At 41.8% G+C, this 20,147-nt stretch overlaps 1 protein-coding gene across 2 annotated transcripts in view; it reads right to left on the reverse strand.

Annotated features, from left to right (window-relative positions):
* Positions 1-20,147, reverse strand: part of ANXA13 (annexin A13) — a 56,752-nt gene that overhangs the window by 36,178 nt on the left and 427 nt on the right. The window contains exon 2 of one of the 2 annotated variants that reach the window (XM_027602567.1): positions 19,275-19,397. The exons of the other annotated variant lie outside the window; for it this stretch is intronic. Coding sequence (XP_027458368.1) covers positions 19,275-19,397 — 123 coding nt within the window. The remainder of the gene's footprint in view (positions 1-19,274; positions 19,398-20,147) is intronic. 2 annotated transcript variants of the gene reach the window in all.

Genomic DNA, 20,147 nt, shown 5'->3' on the forward strand with positions numbered 1-20,147 from the left:
GATGGTAGATATTCTCAGTCCAGCTCTTAGAATGCTAATATTTTACAGAAACACCAGATGAGACCTGTGATTTGTCTGCTGACCAGGGAAGCCAAGGCTCCCTTGCATAGTGTGAGATCAAGAGATGTTCTTGACGATGAGCCAGTAGGAAGTGAAATGAAAATGAAGGCCAGCTACCACTATTTGCAAGGCAAAATGGACAGCCTCTCCCTGTGGGCAAAGTATATGTTCAGGAAAGGCATTGTTGTCAATTCTGTTGTCAGTATCCTTTTGAGTCAAATGGAATCATGTTTTCTGCTTCTCATCTGTGAACTAGGACTAATACCCGCCCTACATAGCAGAATCTTGGGAAGATGAAGTAAGACAATGTGATTCATAACAGCATGATTCACAATAACCAATATAGGGAAACAACCTAAGTGTCCATCAACAGATGAATGGATAAAAAAGATGTGGTACACACACACACACACACACACACACACACACACACACACACACGAAATATTACTTAGCCACGAGAAAGAAGGAAATGCTGTCAGGGTGCCTGGGTGGTTCAGTCAATTCAGCGTCCGACTCTTGATTTCAGTTCGGGTCATGATCTCAGGGTCGTAAGACAGAGCCCCACATGGGGCTCCACGCTGAGCATGGAGCCTGCTTAAGATTCTTTCTCTCCCTCTGCCCCTCCACCCCCTCTCTCCCTCTCAAAAAAAAAAAAAAAAAAAAAAAAAGAAGGAAATCCTGTCATTTGCAAGAACATGGATGGACTTTGAGGGCTTAATGCTAAGTGAAATAAGTCAGATAGAGAAATACAAATACTGTATGATATCACCTATAGGTGGAATCTAAAAAAAGCCAAACCTAATAGTAACAGAGACTGGAATGAGGGTGGGGAGAAAGGGGAGATGTTGATAAAGGATATAAACTTCTAGTTATAAGATGAGTAAGTTCTGGGGATCTACTATGATTATAGTTAATAATACTGTATTATATACTTGAAAGTTCCTAAGAGAGTAGCTCTTAAATGTTCTTACCACAAAGAGAAATGGTAATTATACATAATGCAGGTGTTGGCTAAGGTTATAGTGGCAATCACTTTGCAATATGCAAGTGTATCACATCAACACATTGTCCACCTTATACTTACATAATGTAATATGTCAAATATAACTCAACAAAGCCATGTAAAAAGATAATGTGAGAGTTCTGGGCAAAGAGATTTCATTGTGATGATCCAGAGCTGGCAGGGGAGAAATTGGCTTTTTTTTTTTATTGCCTTTCTCCAACAGGCTGTCAGGGCACTTCCTCCATCTCCTCTTTCCCCATCTCACCCCAAACCTTCCTGTTCCCTCTTTACTAAAACATCTTGCCCTCTGAGTAGTGGAGGGATCCTAGCTAAGGGACTGCAGAGGCAGTTTGCAAGCTGAAAAGCAGAAGGCCAGCAGGATGACCAAGGTTTCCAATATGTTTATTCTTCTGGGTGACAGCTTTCCAGCCTGATAAACTGTCAAACATTTTCATGGGTAAAATCTCCTTCCTCCCTACCTGCCAGGATCTAGGCTGATTTGTCTTATTAGGAAGGGTCCATCAGTGTTCAGTGGGGAAAGAGGGGAGATACTGCAAGCCAATCCCTCACTGTAACTTCCCGAGTCCTCAGAGGGCCAAGGGGTTTGGGGTTGACAGCACTGGCCTCTTGCTCCTCCATTTCTTAAACACCTGGTTGCCCACCATTGAGTCCACTGGAAATGGTGGAGAATCTATCTACTTAAGGGAATTTGCTGAAGCCTCATCTCCTCTCTGGAACCATTCCTGACCCTCTTGGGAAAGACTGAGGACTTTCTGCCAATTGAGTGTGGGACCTAAGGTGGCCAACTGTTTGATTGCCCAAGACTGAGGGTTTCCTAGGATGTGAGATTTTCAGTGCTAAAACATCTTTTTTAAATTTAATTTTATTATGTTATGTTAGTCTAAGCCATGCATTAGAAGAGAAATAATTAAGATTAGAGCAGAGATCAATGAATTAGAAACCAGAAACACAGATCAGATCAACGAAACTAGAAGCTGGCTCTTTGAAAGAATTAATAAGATCGATAAACCACTGGCCAGACTTACCCAAAAGAAAAGAGAAAGGACCCAAATTAATAAAATTATGAATGAAAGGGGAGAGATCACAACACCAAGGAAATAGAAACAATTATTAGAAATTATTATCAACAACTATATGCCAATAAGCTGAGCAACCTGGATGAAATGGATGTCTTCCTGGAAACCTATAAACTCCCAAGACTGAAACAGGAAGAAATTGACACCCTGAACAGGCCAATAACCAGTAATGAGATTGAAGCAGTGATCAAAAACCTCCCCCCAAAAAGAGTCCAGGGCCTGAGGGATTCCCTGGGGAACTCTACCAAACATTCAAAGAAGAAATAATATCTATTCTCCTGAAGCTGTTTCCCAAAAAAATAGAAACAGAAGGAAAGCTTTCAGACTCATTCTGTGAGGCCAGCATTACCTTAATCCCCAAACCAGGCAAAGACCCCATCAAAAAGGAGAATTTCAGACCGATATCCCTGATGCGTATGGATTCCAAAATCCTCAACAAAATCCTAGCTAATAGGATCCAACAGTACATTAAAAGGATCATCCACCACGACCAAGTGGGATTTATCCCCAGGATGCAAGGGTGGTTCACCATTCGCAAATCAATCAGTGTGATAGAACACATTAATAAGAGGAGAGAGAAGAACCATATGGTCCTCTCAATTGATACAGAAAAAGCATTTGACAAAACACAGCATCCTTTCCTGATCAAAACTCTTCAGAGTATAGGGATAGAGGGGACATTCCTCAAGTTCATAAAATCCACCTATGAAAAACCCACAGTGAATATCATCCTCAATGGGGAAAAGATGAGACCCTTTCCCTTAAGATCAGGAACACGTCAAGGATGCCCACTCTCGCCACTGTTGTTCAACATAGTACTTGAAGTCTTAGCAACAGCAATCAGACAACAAAAAGAAATAAAAGGTATTCAAATTGGCAAAGAAGAAGTCAAACACTCTCTCTTCGCAGATGACATGATACTTTATGTGGAAAACCCAAAAGACTCCACCCCCAAATTACTAGAACTCATACAGCAATTCAGTAATGTGGCAGGATACAAAATCAATGCACAGAAATCAGTTGCTTTCTTATACACTAACGATGCATCTGTAGAAAGAGCAATTAGAGAAACGATTCCATTTACAGTAACACCAAAACCCATAAGATACCTTGGAATAAACCTAACCAAAGAGGTAAAGAATCTATACTCTAGGAACTACAAAACACTCATGAAAGAAATTGAAGAAGACACAAAAAGATGGAAAAATATTCCATGCTCATGGATCAGAAGAATAAACATTGTTAAAATGTCTATGCTACCCAGAGCAATCTATACCTTCAGTGCCATCCCGATCAAAATTCCAATGACATTTTTCAAAGTGCTGGAACAAACAATCCTAAAATTTGTATGGAATCAGAAAAGACCCTGAATCATCAAGGAAATGTTGAAAAAGAAAAACAAAGCTGGGGGCATCATGTTGCCCGATTTCAAGCTATATTACAAAGCAGTGATCACCAAGACAGCATGGTACTGGCACAAAAACAGACATACAGACCAATGGAACAGAAAAGAGAGTGCAGATATGGACCCTCAACTCAGTGCTAAAACATCTTGAGTAAACCAGGCTGATTGCCACCCAAGCTGGAGCTCACTTTGCAAGCTTTCAAGAGCCAATTGGGTGCAACTTCCCTTGTTGTCTTCCCAACTCTGTGTTCAGGGAGGTCATGTTAGTAACTTGAAATCAGCTGTGATTTCATATTTATGCTATGGAAATTGGCCTCTGGCACAAATTGGGTTTTTGTCTCCTACCCCCACCAAGAGCTGGCTGTGAGACATGTTCTAGCACACCAGTTTCTCCTTTGTGCTTACACTCCACTCTAGAGATTTCTACCAGATCTCCTTAAGATACATTATTATACTTATTCACTAGTTTATCTCCCTCCCTAGACTATAAACCTCTTGGGACCAAGAATCATGTCCTGTTCCTTGTTGTATCTCCAGCACCTAGCACAATGCCTGGCACATTATAGGCACTTGGTAAATGTTTACATCTTAATGGAACCTCATTTGAATTCTCTGTAGGCGTGAGGCATTTCTCTTCCCTTCTAGAGGAGGAAGAATCTTCTTCCTTTGTATGTGACAGAATATACCACATCTCTTTTCCTTTGCATCCTGGCCTTACTCCACTTTGTATCAATGTCAAGGGTCAGGGGCAATAGTGGGGACAGAGGAAGGGAAGAGCAAAGCTATCTAGTTAGACATCTTGAGCTGATAATGATGTCAAGCCTTCTAGGCTAATGAAGCAGAGAGAATGAATAAAGGAATAATAAACTTAACCAGGACACCTTAAAGAGCTCATTCAGACCCCACCTGGAGGCTCAACAGGAAATGCAAGTGAAAGTGAATACATAAGACTTTCAGTCTGGAATAGTTTGAGCAAACCATAGTTTGGGGGCTCTTAGAATTAAAACCTATGGAGGAAATTGTGGACTCTGAGGAAGATGCTCTGAGCAAAACATAGATGAATAGCTTTTTGACCCTGGATGCACATTAGAATCATTTGAGATGTTTTAAAATAAACAAATGACTGAGTCCCATCCTGGTCCTATTAAATCAGAATCTCTGATATAGATTTTCAAAACTTACCAGATAATTCCAGTGTGCAGCCAGGTGCTGGTTTGACAAAGATTAGAAACTTTCCCATTTACATCCTAATGAATCAGAAAGACAACTTAAAAATGTGCTGAGGCTTGACACAAGTAAGAAATCACAGACTTTATTCAAGGAGCAAAAGATAGAGGGAAGAGGTTTATCAAAGATTCCTAGGGTAGAAATTCAACCTAGGGTTTTCAAAACGGGTGACATGGAACACTGAATATATTAAAGCCTTTTGGACTTTCAACTAAAAAAAGGAATTCATTTTTAAATTGTCTCTCAAGTCTTCTGATTGAGTCATTCTTTGCCTGGTGATGGTATGTCTTTCACGCTCTTTCAATCCAGCGATTGGCAAACTACAGACTATGGTCAAAATCTGGCCTGTCCACTGTTTTTATAAATAAAGTTTTATTGGAACATATAAATAAAGTTTTACTGGACATTTATTCAGTGGGTGCTTTCACACTTCACTGGCAGAGTTGAATAGTTGTAACAGAGGTTGTGTGGCCCACAAAGGCTGAAATAATTATTTTGCCAACCTTTTCTCTACTTTATGCAAATAGATCTTTTTATCAGAAAACAGATGACAGAATCTGAGCCTTCAGCTGGCAATGGTATTTAGTTAGAATTTAATATAGTCTTTTTTGCTTTCATTTAATTATCTATATTTCAACTGATAATGATTTTCCATTTATGGTACTGATATAAATTTTCTTTTTAAGATAAATATTTTGTGTGTCAAAAAGATGAGTGAGTTTAAAGAAAATAATTAATAGAACTATTAGTAGAACAGGTGGCACATGTATCTGGCAACATTCATGAAGGTCATACTTAAGTCTGAAGTTTGGGAAACATTGAATGTATTCAGTCCCCTCATTTTACAGGTAAACTGAGGCCTAGTTATTAAGTCTTTTTTTTTTTTTAGTTATTAAGTCATTTGCCCAGGGTCACTTACTTGCTTTGGAAAAATCTGAACTCCTCCCTGAGGACAATGCTCTTTTACCTCTAAGTGGTTACTCATTTGTACTTTGAAACCAGTTAGTGTGAATGCAAAGTATTGTACTATTAAAGTTCGTGAATTCAGGGCCAGAAATATCCTGGCAACATTTCCACAGACGTGTTTAGTAGACATTGATGGGCAATATGAAACACTACAGAGTGGCCACTCATATCTTTAAACATGAATCTTGGGTGATTAGTGGCATATTATTTCATTAAGTTGATTGTTTTCTTGGGCATGGTTTCCTTGGAACAACACATTTTTTTTTAAGTCTTGCTTTTTTGGTTTTAAATCAAAATCTGCTTAGATGCTTGTCAGAGCAAGAAGTAAAACTACTAATTAGAAAAAAAACATATATCGCATTGTACTTGTTGGGTCTATTTAAACACAGTTTCAATGTTATAAGAGTATTTGGTATTTCACCATGTAGTTATTGTTCCATCAGGATTCTCCATGGTCACACTGACTTAACAGCAAAGCTGATTGCTCCATTCTTAGATCTTCTTCCCACTTGGACCCTTCCAGAGTCTGTTAATCAAGGACGTCGACCAGATAGCTAGGCAGTGTGTCAGGATGCCTGAGTTCTAGCTAACCTTAGAAGGGTGCTGAGAACACATAGAACTGTTTGGCTATTGATCTATCTATCCTTTCAGAGATGCAATTTTAAGGTGACATATATGAAATATGTGTTTGGCCATCACTCTAAATGGGTAGGAATATTTGCATCATTTGGCAAAAAAGGCTGAAAAGAGGAAAAACATCCATTTGAATCAGATCTTCATATGTGTTCTTAAAAAATGAGTGAAACTTCTTAGATTAAAAAAAATGACCTTTCTTCTAAATTTGGGATTATTTGTATGTTGGCATTTTGAGAATACCTTTTAATGAAGACTGATACAATTAGGTCATTTTCCAGAAAGACAAACTTTCTCAGGCTATGCCCTCTGGGTTACACATTAAGTTGGTGTGGTGTTTACCTATCAAAGGTGACTACAGGGTTGGGACCTGACCTTAAGGATATCTGACTTTAAGACCCTCCAATATCTAGTGCCCTAAGGTGGCGGACACCATCATTTCTGAAGATACTGACAATATAATCAGAAATACAAACAACGTGACTGACCCGCTATGCACTGAGTTTTGGTATAGGGAGACTAAATGAGGCAGTCCTTTTGGGGGCTACACCCAAACAGCAGGGAGGTGAGCAAATGGACTGATGATTGTTTCAATTGGTGACTTTCCAGCTGAGCTCTGCTCATCTAAGCAGGAAAACCAGCAGCTCTGAGCAGCCTCAGTACTGAGTATTTCTGTAGGGAAGCCCTTCTCACTCTGGCCATCAGAAGTTACTAAAGGGCTAACAGCCTTTCAGGGGAAACCGCTGCCTCTCAGCTGCTGTTGTCACCACCAGGAGGACTAGGGTCAATCTTGAAGAAGAGTTGGCTCCACCCTGTGATAAGAAAGGCGATCAGCGTGAGGGACATCTAGGCCAGAGAGACAGGAATGCAGGTTTACTGATAGAAATTCGGTCGGATAAAGACATTATGGGGGCATCTCCTGCCCTATAACCTTGCTTTTGCTAGGGTCGGTGTCTCATGACGTGGTTCTCAACCAACCAGGAGCAACCTTGCCTCTCTGGGGACATTTGGGACATTGACATTGTCATAAATAGGGGGGTGCTACTAGAATCTGGTCATAGAGATCAGGGATTCTGCTAAACATCCTACAAGGCACAGAACAGCCCCTCACAACAAAGAATTACCTGGTTCCAATGTCATTCATGCCAAGAGCTAACATGATGAGGGTCTACCACCCTGGCCTATCAGTTGTAACAATTCTATAAACATGTTCCTTTACAAGGTGTTGAGAAGGCTGGGCTGCTGGTGCAAATGGCATATAAGTAAATGACTCAGGCATGGTCTCCAGTGGCGAAGAGTGAATTGCTGTAGTTATATAAAAGGGAGGATTAGAAGTGGAGCATGATGTCTTTTTTCCCTTAGTTTTATTTCAAAGAAACCCAGATGACCAATCTGAAAGATTAGTACTGGGACAATGCAACTAGGAGGAAAAATCTGAGTTAAAGTCCGTCCATAGTGAGAAGCCTGTCACCCCCCTCTGCTTCTTTGTCTGCATCACAATTGTAGGCATCATGGCCTCAGCTGGCAGGAGCCTCAACTGGCAGCCTCAGCTGACTCATTCTTGGGGGCCCTTAAGTACTGTGCTGGGCTAGACAACTCGGAGTTTCTCCTAGGGGTGGAATTATATGCATTGTCTGGAAACAAGATTGTGTCCTGGGGAAAGTGCCTTGAGGTTGTCCACAGATTGTTTTGGGAGTCAGAAACCTCTGAAGAGTGTTAAACCTCCAGATATCCAATTACTGCTGTATTGCATCAACAAAAGTGAACTTGGAGGATAAGGGGGTTGTGGGGAGATGATGGCCATTCCTCAACCGTGAAAAGAACCATGCCTTCGAGAGTTATGAAAAATGAAGCACTTTTCTCATTAGAAAATAATTATCCATTTCCTTCTTCTATTGCCAAAGGCTATTTTTTTGCCAATTCAATGAGAGTATAAACTTGGGATTCATTGCTGGCAGGGAAAAAAGAAGCAAGTGTACTCTGGGATCCTCAAGAGTCAGTGGTAAGTGGGTAGAAGATGGAATTGAAAAGAGCAAATGCTGGGGGCTGAGCTGGGCCATTACAGCACTGAATGGTGCTGTGTAGAGGGCATAACCAACAGTATGCGAACAAGTCTTGATTTGCTAAAAAGGAAACAAGGTGAAATAGCTAAATTTGCTTTGAGCAAATTTCTTTCTCCATCAGAATCAAAACAATGGATGCTATTCTTTCCCCCGGTAAGAGTTTAAATATGCATTGGATCCAAGCCTATTAATTATTTCTTTAAAATTCTTTTTAACATTTTTATCTTCTTTTTCATTCACACCACAACCATCCAAACCCCCATTATAGGAAGGGTGAATTATTTGGCTGCCTTTCTACCTGACCTTTGAGTCTTCATTCTCTATTTCAGTCCACCCAATAGCAGCAGCAGCCATAGTAATATTAATAAAAATAATAGTTATAAGAAAGAAATAATGATAAAGCAATATCCCCAAGCCCCCAAGGATTGGTAAGGCCAACCTCTGCTGCAGTGACAGTCCAAGGAGTAGGTACATGACCCAAGCCAACCAGAATTTTTTCCCTGACACGTTATAGATGCTTAGCAAAAGAAACTCTTTTCCTCGATGTTGTTAATCTGGAGCTACGTGAGGCCATGGCCCTCTCTGTGGTGCCTGAGCTATCTGTGGCCATGCCTCCCTCTCACCAAAAACTTTTGCTTCCCACACCACTGGGAAATAGAAAATGTTCATTTTCGGTAGGAGGGAATGAGGCTAACTTATGGGGAAAGAAGGAGAGAGAGCGAGAAAGCGAGACTGAGAGAGAAGCGTGCTAGTTGACAAGATGATTTCCCCAGCCCTGGAATGAATCATGACTCATGGCTGTCCTCTTCGCCTTGGCCAGTGATTGGTCTAGGGATGGGCTTTTGACCAACTCTGGCCAGTGAGATCAGAAAAGGGATGCCTGCTTGGGGCTTTCCAAAAAGATTCTTCTCGGTGATAGGGGAGTGGTACCTAAGAAGAAAGGCACTTTTTTCTCTATCCCCTTCCTTCTTACTTGTGATCCTATCGTGTGAGATCATGAACTTAAACCCAGACCATTATCTTGTACCCATGAGGGGAGTTGCTGCCAGCACACTGAGGGTGGCAGAATAGAAGGGCAGACATGGCATGGGTCCTTAATGATGTGACTGAACTGCTGAACCAACACTGGAGTCCCCTCCTTTCAGCTTCATGTGAGGGCTAATAATCAAATGTCTCTGTTATTTAAGCCACTGTTAATCCTGTAGTGTGCTACTTGTGATCAAACACATACTGACTTGAAAGCAAGAAAAAAACAAACAGAACAACTATGAGTTCCTACTCCTCAAATTACCCCAAGGCCAGACTTCTCTCGAGTTTCAGATCCAGCTACCCTGCTAGGCATTACGCCCAGGTGTCCCATGGATACCTCAAACTCAACAGATCCCAAAACCAAACTCATCCTCGCATTGCGCAAACCTCCACTTTTCCCTGTCCCCAGGATGCTCCCCATTCACCTGGGTACACAAGCCAGGTACCCGAGAGTCACTCTATAGTCTTCCTTGTCCCTCACCTACCTGTCCAGTTAGTCAGCCAGTTACAGCTATTTGACCTTCCAATCTGTTCTCTTCTCTCCAATCCCATTGCTGCTGTTTTAGCTGGAAGCAGGGGTTCATCATCTTTCTCCAGGGCCACTGCCTCCCAAGTGTTTTACTTGCCTTTGGTTATGTTTCTCTCCAAAACTTTTTCTACCAGCTTCTAGCATGGTCCATCCAAAGTGCAGCTCTGACCTTGTCATTGCCTTATCTGAGATCAGTTAGGGCTTCTCTGTTGCCTAAGATACTGGTTCTTAAAGTGTGGTCCCTGGACCAGCACCATCGGCATCATCAGGTGACTTGTGAGAGATACAAATTCTTGGGTCCCACTCTAGAGTATCTACTGAATCAGATACTCTGGGGATAGGGCCCAGCTCTCTGTTTAAACAAGCCTTCCAAAGGAATCTGATGTACAGAGTTTAGAAACCACTACTGGCCTATAGCAAAAAAAACCCAATTTCCTTGGTGTAGGAGGTTGAATAGTATCCCCCAGATTCTTGTCTACTTGGAACCTCAGAATGTGACCTTACTTGGAAATAGAGTCTTTGCTTAAGTAATTGGTAAAGGATCATGGATGAGATCATCCTGGATTTAGAATGGGTCCTAAATCCAGTGGCAGGGGTCTTTTTAAGACGAAGAGAAACAGAGACACACACAGAGGAGAAAGCCGTGTAAACAGGGAGGCAGAGACTGGGTTTCTTCTGCCCTGAGCCAAGGAATGCAATGCCTGGGGCCACCAGAGGCTGAAAGAGGCAAGAAAGAATTCTTCCCTACAGCCTTCAGGGGGAACAGTGGCCCTGCTAACACCTTGATTTCAAATCCCTAGACTCTAGAACTTTGAGAGAATGTATTTCCATTGTTTTAAGCCATCCAATTTGTGAGGTGCCAGGGTGGCTCAGTCAGTTAAGAGTCTGCCTTCAGCTCAGATCATGATCCCAGGGTCCTGGGAGTGAGCCCCACGTCGGGCTCTCCACTCAGCAGGGAGTCTGCTTGTCCCTCTCTCTCTGCCCCTCCTCCTGCTTATGCTCTCTCTCTCAGATAAATAAATAAAATCTTAAAAAAAAAAAAGCCACCCAGTTTGGGATACTTTGCATATTAGCCCTAGGGTACTAATTTTGCATAGCAAACAAGGGCCTTCGGGTCTCACCCCTGTGCATCTGTGTCACCACCCCTTGTCCATTGATCTTTCTATTAAAAATATGTATGGCACACCTGTTAGGTGTCAAGCCCCAGAGATAGAGCCGTGAGTAACATGCAGTGTCTGCCCTGCAGAAGCTCCCCGCTGAGGGGGAGGGGCTAGCAGCTGCACAGGCAGGTGATGCTTGATGGCTTAAGTGCTTTGGCAAGTGAAGAGCTACAGCTTCTCTTCCCAGAGCACCACCCTTCTTGTACCTTTCTGTGTGTACTCCAGCACTGTAAAGAATGCCCTTCTCCATGTCAGGAAGCCTCTTCTACTCTTTCCTCCCACACAGCATCAGCTCCTCCTGCATCCAAGTTTTGGACATGTTTCTATTTGTGCATCCATCATACATCGTTATAATTATTTATTTATTTGCCTCCCTTGGTAGACTGTGAGCTATTTTTAAGGGCACAGACTGTGGTCTTTTATTCCTCTTTTTATCTATAGAACCTCAAACAGTACCTGGCTCATAGGAGCTTCTTTCTTTTTTTCTTCCTTCCTTTCTTTCTTTCTTTTCTTTCTTTCTTTCTTTCTTTCTTTCTTTCTTTCTTTCTTTCTTTCTTTCTTTCTTTCTTTCTTTCTTTCTTTCTTTCTTTCAGATTTTATTTATTTGAGGGGGGGAGAAAGAGAGAGAGAGAATGAGCAGTGGGAGAGGGAGAAGCAGACTTCCCACTGAACAGAGACCCTGACATGGGTGCTTGATCCTAGGACCCTGGGATCATGACCTGAGCTGAAGGCAGATGTTTAACCAACTGAGTCACCCAGGCTCCCCCATAGGAGTTTCTTTAAAAGAATGTGTTGAACTAATGGGAAGGATGAAGAGTGGCTTCCTTCCTCTGCTGGTGGAGGGACTCTTGAGCTGCCTTTCCTCTGTGCAGTGCTAAGGTGAGTGGTGGGAGAGTGCTGCCTGGGGTCAGGTGGACCAGCAGAATGGGGCAGTCCCTGGGTTGCATTTGGTGTGCGAGGCCTTGGAGGAGGGTGTGGGGCTAAGTCAGCTTTAAAGGCCGTCATCCGGGCATCTCTGCAAGCTGAGTGATAGGAATGGTTCATAGTGAAAGGTGGACCATAGCTCCAGACTAGGCCCGGGAGATACTTTTGCTTCAACATTGATTCTCACACTTGCACAAACATCAGAATCACCTGAAGGGGCTTGTTCAGCTGCATTGCTGGGCCCTAGCCTCAGAATTTCTGATTCTGTAGATCTGGAGTGGGGCCTGATGATTCCTAACAAGCATTCCTAACAAGATCCTAGGTTATTCTGATGGTTAGTGCGATGATGGTCTGGGGGCCGCATTTAGGCACATTCCTGCACGAGAGGAACACCTGATATTAGACCCATGGCTCTCAACTTTGGGTACATTAGAATCACTTGGGGAGTTTCTAAAAATACAGATACAAGGACCTTACTCACACACTGGTCTGGGGGCGTACCTGGTCATAGGGATTTGGACTCCAACTGAGCAAAACATTGGTTTGAGTAAGGCTTATCTATAAAATGTAATGAATTCATCAAACTTTTATTGAGCATTTGCTATGTGCCAGGTTTTGTGTCATTGTAATGGGGACAATGTAATGGGATTTTGTAATGGGGAGACAAAGATGAACAAGTGAGTTATCAGTCCAGTGTGGGGGAGATGTGTGAACAGATAGTTCTAAAATCACATGGGAGGGGAGTGACGGCATTATACGCAGAGTAGCATGAAAGCACTAAGGAAGAGCATTGAATCCAGCTGGGGAGTTAGGGGAGAGGAAGGAAGCTCAGGGTTGGGGGTAAAGTGAAGATAATGATCCAGTTCCAATAGTTGTAGAAATCCTAGTAGGTTAGCTTCTGGTTGATAATATGTGAGCCCAAGGCACTGTGTGAAGAACTTCTACCTAAATCCCAATCTGTGCTTCACCCCTCACTAGACATTATTTAATCCTTCCTTGCTTCACTTTCCCCAGATCTCAAAGGGGAATAATAATACTACCTCCCTCACAGAGTTGTGTGAGGACTGAAGGACACACGTACATGGAGTGCTTGGTAGGGTGAAGGGCTCAAACTTCATTCACACGGCCCATGCCCCTGGAGCAGCTCATGGTCTAGCAAGCACCTGAGAAATGTCAGTGGTCATCAGTGGCCACTTTGAAACCTCTAATTATGTCCACCATCACTGGGAGTCTTGGTTCTTGCTGCTGTGCAGCAGAGTGGATATACATTGGGTTCCATCCCCTACACCAAGAGGCCCCAGGCTCCTACAGCTTTAAAGCTCTTGTGTCAGTTTTTTGGTTCGTATGTTCTTCCTTTTGTCAGTGTATTTGCCTTTGAGAGTCTTTTTTTCCCACCTCTTTAAAATGACTGCTTTTTGTCTAACATAGATGAGAAACCCTCCAAAGCCAAGACTGCGTGGTTGTGTTTAAAATACAGCCAACTTATTTTTGGGGAGATTTTTGATTACTGCTTCAGTTTCCTTGCTGATTATGGGTCTGCTCAGGTTTTCGATTTCTTCCTGTTTCAGGTTTGGTAGTTTATATGTTTCTAGGAATGTATCCATTTTTTCCAGATTGCTTAATTTGTCAATGCCTATGAGCCAGTATAGTTGCTCATAATATGTTCTTATAATTGTATTTCCTTGTTGTTGGTTGTGATCTCTCCTGTTTCATTCATGTTTTATTAATTTGGGTCCTTTCTCTTTTCTTTTTGGGAAGTGTGGCTAGGGGTTTGTTGATCTTAATTCTTTCAGGCTCCTGGGCCGGATGGCTTCCCAGGGGAATTCTACCAAACATTTAAAGAAGAAGTAATACCTATTCTTCTGAAGCTGTTTCAAAAAACAGAAATGGAAGGAAAACTTCCAAACTCATTCTATGAGGTCAGCATCACCTTGATCCCAAAACCGAACAAAGACCCCACCAAAAAGGAGAAGGACAGATCAATATCGCTGATGAACATGGATGCCAAAATTCTCACCAACATACTAGCCAATAGGATCCAACAGTACATTAAAAGGATTATTCACCACGATCAAGTGGGATTTATTCCTGGGCTGCAAGGGTGGTTCAACATCTACAAATCAATCAATGTGATAAAACACATTAATAAAAGAAAGGACAAGGACCATATGATCCTCTCAATTGATGCAGAAAAAGCATTTGACAAAATACAGCATCCTTTCTTGATTAAAACTCTCAACAGTGTAGGCATAGAGGGAACATACCTCAATATCATAAAAGCCATCTACAAAAAGCCCACAGTGAATATCATTCTCAATGGGGAAAAACTGAGAGCTTTTCCCCTAAGGTCAGGAACACGGCAGGGATGTCCACTCTCACCACTGCTATTCAACATAGTACTAGAAGTCCTAGCCTCAGCAATCGGACAACAAACAGAAATAAAAGGCGTTCACATTGGCAAAGAAGAAGTCAAACTCTTGCTCTTCGCAGATGACATGATACTTTATTGGTGGAAATAAACCTAACCAAAGAGGTAAAGGATCTGTACTCTAAAAACTACAGAACACTTTTGGAAGAAATTGAGGAAGACACAAAGAAATGGAAAAATATTCTATGCTCATGGATTGGAAGAACAAATACTGTTAAAACGTCTATGCTACCCAGAGCAATCTACGCATTCAATGCAATCCCTATCAAAATACGATTGACATTTTTCACAGTGCTGGAACAAATAATCGTAACATTTGTATGGAACCAGAAAAGACCCCAAATAGCCAGAGGAATATTGAAAAAGAAAACCAAAGCTTGTGACATCACAATTCTGGACTTCAAGCTATATTACAAAGCTGTAATCATCAAGACAGTATAGTACTGGCACAAAAACAGACACATAGATCAATGGAACAGAATAGAGAACCCAGAAATGGACCCACAACTCTATGGTCAACCAATCTTCAACAAAACGGGAAACAATATCCAATGGAGGGGTGCCTGGGTGCCTGAGTCGGTTAAGCATCTGCCTTTGGCTCAGGTCATGATTGCAGGGTCCTGGGATCGAGCCCCGCGTTGGGCTTATTGCTCAGTGGGGAGCCTGCCTCTCCCTTTCCCCCTACTTCTCACCCTGCCTGTGCTCTCTCTCTCTCTCACTATCTCTCTGCCAAATAAATAAATGAAATCTAAAAAAAAGAATATCCAATGGAAAAAAGACAGTCTCTTCAACAAATGGTGTTGGGAAAATTGGACAGTCACATGTAGAAGAATGAAATTGGACCATTTACTTACACCATACACAAAGATAAACTCAAAATGGATGGAAGACCTAAATGTGAGATAGGAATCCATCAAAATTCCAGAGGAGAACACACAAACTCTTTGACCTCGGCCACAGCAACTTCTTGCTAGACATACCTCCAAAGGCAAGGGAAACAAAAGCAAAAATGAACCATTGGGACTTCATCAAGATTAAAAAGCTTTTGCACAGCAAAGGAAACAGTCAACAAAACTAAAAGGAAACCTATGGAATGGAAGAAGATATTTGCAACTGACATACCAGATAAAGGGCTAGTATCCAAGATCTATAAAGAATTGATCAAACTCAACACCCCCAAAAACAAATAATCCAGTCAAGAAATGGGCAGAAGACATGAACAGACATTTCTCCAAAGACCTACAAATGGCCAACAGACACATGAAAAAATGCTCAGCATCACTCGGCAACAGGGAAATACAAATCAAAACCACAATGAGATACCACCTCACACCAGTCAGAATGGCAAAAACCGAGTAAGTCAGGAAACAGCAAATGTTGGTGAGGATGCAGAGAAAGGGGAACCCTCTTACACTGTTGGTGGGAATGCAAGGTGGTGCAGCCGCTCTGGAAAACAGTATGGAGTTTCCTCAAGAAGCTAACGATAGAGCTACCCTATGACCCAGCAATTGTACTACTGGGTATTTACCCCAAAGATACAAATGTAGTGATCCGAAGGGGCACATGCACCCAGCAATGTCCACAAGAGCCAAACTGTGGAAAGAGCTGAGATGTCCATTGACAGATGAATAGATAAAGAAGATGTGGTTTATATATATATAATGGAATATTACTCAGCCATCAAAAAGGATGAAATCTTACCATTTATATTGACATGGATGGAACTGGAAGGTATTATGCTGAGCGAAATAAGTCAATCAGAGAGAGACAATTATCATATGGTTTCACTCATAGGTGGAATATAAGAAACAGTGCAGAGGATCATAGGGAAAGGAAGGGAAAACTGAATGGGAAGTCATCAGAGAGGGAGACCAACCATGAGAGACTCTTAACTCTAGGAAACAAACTGAGGGTTGCTGGAGGGGAGGTGGGTGGAGGGATGGGGTAACTGGGTGATGGGCATTAAGGAGGGCACGTGATGTCATGAGCACGGGGTATGATATATAACTGATGAATCCCTGAGCTCTACATCTGAAATTAATGATGTATTATATGTTAGCTAATTGAATTTAAATAAAAAATAAAATAAAATACAGCCAACTTTGAGTGGGAGGCTTGTTTTTAAATGAAGAAGGAATGCTTTAGTGCCTGTCATGTTTTGACATCGGAGGCACTTTTTGTTTCCTCCTATAGCCCTGGTGGTGTTCTGAAGGACTAATTTTCTGGGATAAATGATTTCCCGGTAGGGGAGGTAGGACTGCATGGTCTAGGCTGGTTTCTGCTTGGTCTCTTTCACTAATTCCTTGGGGTTTGGGATCACACTTTAAGGCACACTCTCGGTTAAAGCCATACTTACTTTATCCCAAATTCCCAGTTCACATTTTTACTTGCCTCCAGAGCCTCCCTTCTTTTCTCAGGCGTCTGGACCGATTCCCACCTGTTGCTTGGCTCCTGGGTGTTCCTAATCCACCTGCATCTGAGCTTGCCTGTTCCCCTCCTGTAAGTCCCAAACTGTTTTCCATTTTAGACAAGATTTATGTTGGTTAAATATTGGCACAAGCAAGTCATAAATGTGGCATATTCTCAAACACCGTGGCAGATCGCCGAGCAGATGTTCTAACATTGACAAGTTGGTTTTCACTTACGGGCACTTACAACGACACCTGCTTTCTTTGGTGGTATGCTGATCTGTTCTTGGAAGAATAGTGTTATGCTCCAGTTCAGCGTTTCCCAAACTCAGCTGCACATTTAGCAGCACCTGGTGAGCATTTGCAAGTCCCAGTGCCCAGGCCAACCACCAGACCAGTTAATTCAGACTCTTTGGCCATGGGGCTCATGCTTCAGTGGTTTTTAAAACTGCTGGTGATTCCAATGTGCAGCCAAGTGTGAGAACTTGTTCCCTAGTCTAGTGCTTCTCAGACTGTCAAGCGCCTAAGAATCACTGCAGGACCTTGCTAAAATGCAGATCTGATTCAAGAGGGCTCCATGGGCCTGGGATTCTGCATTTCTAACAAACACCCAGGTAATGTAGATGCTGCTACTGACCCAGAGACCACACTTTGAAGGGCAAGGCAAGTCATTCCTAGTGCCTGTTCATCAGCCTTACAAAGAATTTTCCAGAAATCATAAGTCCTCTTGAGTTTGTGATTATTTCAACATTTGGCCACGGCTCCCCTAAATCTTGCTCCCTCCCTATTGCTCTGCCCATACCCTGCAGCCCTACTCTAATGGCAAAGGGATTTCACTATTGATCTCAATTCTGTGTTTTCCTCCAGAAATCGATTCTCCTGAAAACAACCCACACAAGAGAACAGAAGAGTCATCTTGCTCAACCGAAGCAGATTTTCCTGTGGATCTTATTTTTCTGTTGATGCACAAAGCTACATTGAGCATAAGGACATGTCCTCTAGGCTAAGCAAACTCTGAACATTGTGTCATTTAGCAAATGATAGTAACCCTACTTATCTTGGTTATGACTGCTCCAAATAGGTTAGTCACAAGCACTATGTCTTCAGTTGAAAGAAATCATTAATGATAGCAAAAGAACTGAGGGAAAGCACAAAATAAAAAAGTAATTTTCAGTTTTCAGAATTGGCTAGGAAGGCCTCTATATCACAGTTCCTTGGAAAATGTAAATTCCTGGCCAATATCCTACTGGCTTTGGAGTATTGTTTGTCAAGCCGTTGTCTGTGGATCCGGGTCCGTGGACATATCCTTGGGAATTTGTAACTTTCCTAATCTGTGTTTACCGCTTGCTGGTAATAACTTAAAAACTAATGTAAAGCATATTAAATCATCAGGATGACCAAGGGCTGGCACACAGTTTGAACACCTACATTTGTGTTTCTATTTATGACTGTATATATGCCAGATAGCCATGTTTTAATTGGTGCAAGCCAATGATAAAAGAATAAAGAACAGAGGGAGGTAAGTTTAATGCAAAAATCATGCATGTTAGCCAAGAGAAGTCCTGACTGTTTTATAGGGAGACATACAAACAAAAGTTTCTCAGTTTTGGACTAGAGAAACATTATAGTAGAACTAAAAAGTTACACACCACATCATATTTTAGACATGCTGTAACACAAAAGAAACCACATTACAGTAATCAGGACCATTTTTTTTTTTTTTACATTGACTGGCCATTTAATTCCAGCAAAATAACATTATCTATTACACTAAATCAATAACATGCATTTGCTTGCACCGTCTCAACTTGGATTTTACTAGTATTTAGTTTTATATATTTGTTTTGGTTGTGCAGTTGCTTCAGAACCAGAAGCATTATAGTTTGAAGTTTGTACATATTCACGGTGCTTTCTAATACAAATAGTTGAAGTCATTACCAGGATGATTTTCTGTCCTTAAAGAAGGTTTTGCCTTTGCTTACTTGGAAACACAGTCTTAGAACACATTCGTTCCTTGCGCCGTTAAATTCCATTCGCATTTTCTAAAATATCATAGTGGCCATATGGTAGCATCATGCTGTCCATTATAAGGCATGATTAAGGGGATACTGTAAGGAAGGGAAGCAGAGCTCCTAGATCACCTTTTTACATTAGCTGCAAACCTTGTAACAGACATTTTCCAGGGAAAGATTTCTCTGCTTGGAAGTCATGCCTGCTGATGACATTTGCAGGCTGGAGGATTGTGGAGGGTCCAACTGGACAAGTCATTGGTGAGTAATACTGGGCCCATGACAGAGTCCACTCATACTTATGATTTGGAGGGAAAACCAAATGCTTACAGGCTGTTGGGCCTCTGGCTGTCCACTCCCTGATGGGTGGCTGAGAGGCTGCACGGCTGCCGAGGGTTGGACGTCCCCTTTGGGCAACTGTTGACTGCCTTCTGAGAGGGAGTAACACTGGCTCTGAGGATTCAAAAAAGAAATACATAAAGATGCTAGACCACTCACAGGGGCCCTCTGCAGCTATCAAAAGTAGTATCTCTGAAAGATATACTGAATGGCAGGCTCTTGGCTAGCACAAAAAAAAAAAAAAAAAAAAAAAAAAAAAAAAATGTAATCTACAAAAGATTTTAAATGAACCTCTCCGAAGAAGTTATTTGTAGGCTTGCGACCACTGAGTGCGAGTTTAGTTTGTAACAAAGGAGAAAAGCTTATAAACAAAGTTACAGTTTATAGAACATTTTGGAGTTTTATTCTCTTTGGTCCTAGTTGACATAGAATCAGTCATTCTTGCTGTGGGGAGCTATAGTAGTTGCAGTAAGACCTTATTAAAATGCTTTATTGCAACAGCTTTAGCTATATATTTTTCAATATAAACAAAATCAAGATTTAACTGTGCCCTGCCTTGGGCAGAGTTGGTTCCAAATGGTAGAGTATTGTAGTCAGTTTTTAGTCATTCATAGTTTATAGACACAGTATTCACATGGGCCTAGACATTTCAGAAAAAAACCCCACAAAAACCCCAAGCATTAAGTCCATTCCCTGGATATCTGCAAATATCTGAATGTTTGATGCTGCTTAGAAATAATACCGGAATATTTTCACCTTCAGCCCAAGGTATATACAGCCCTGTAGGGACACTTTTACCTTGGCCTACGGGTATTTGCAACACGAACCTATGTTCCCCACAAAACTCAAATGAGCATAATCTGT

This window comes from Zalophus californianus, chromosome 4, assembly GCF_009762305.2.
Source record: "Zalophus californianus isolate mZalCal1 chromosome 4, mZalCal1.pri.v2, whole genome shotgun sequence".
In the NCBI taxonomy this organism is placed as follows: Eukaryota; Metazoa; Chordata; class Mammalia; order Carnivora; family Otariidae; genus Zalophus; species Zalophus californianus.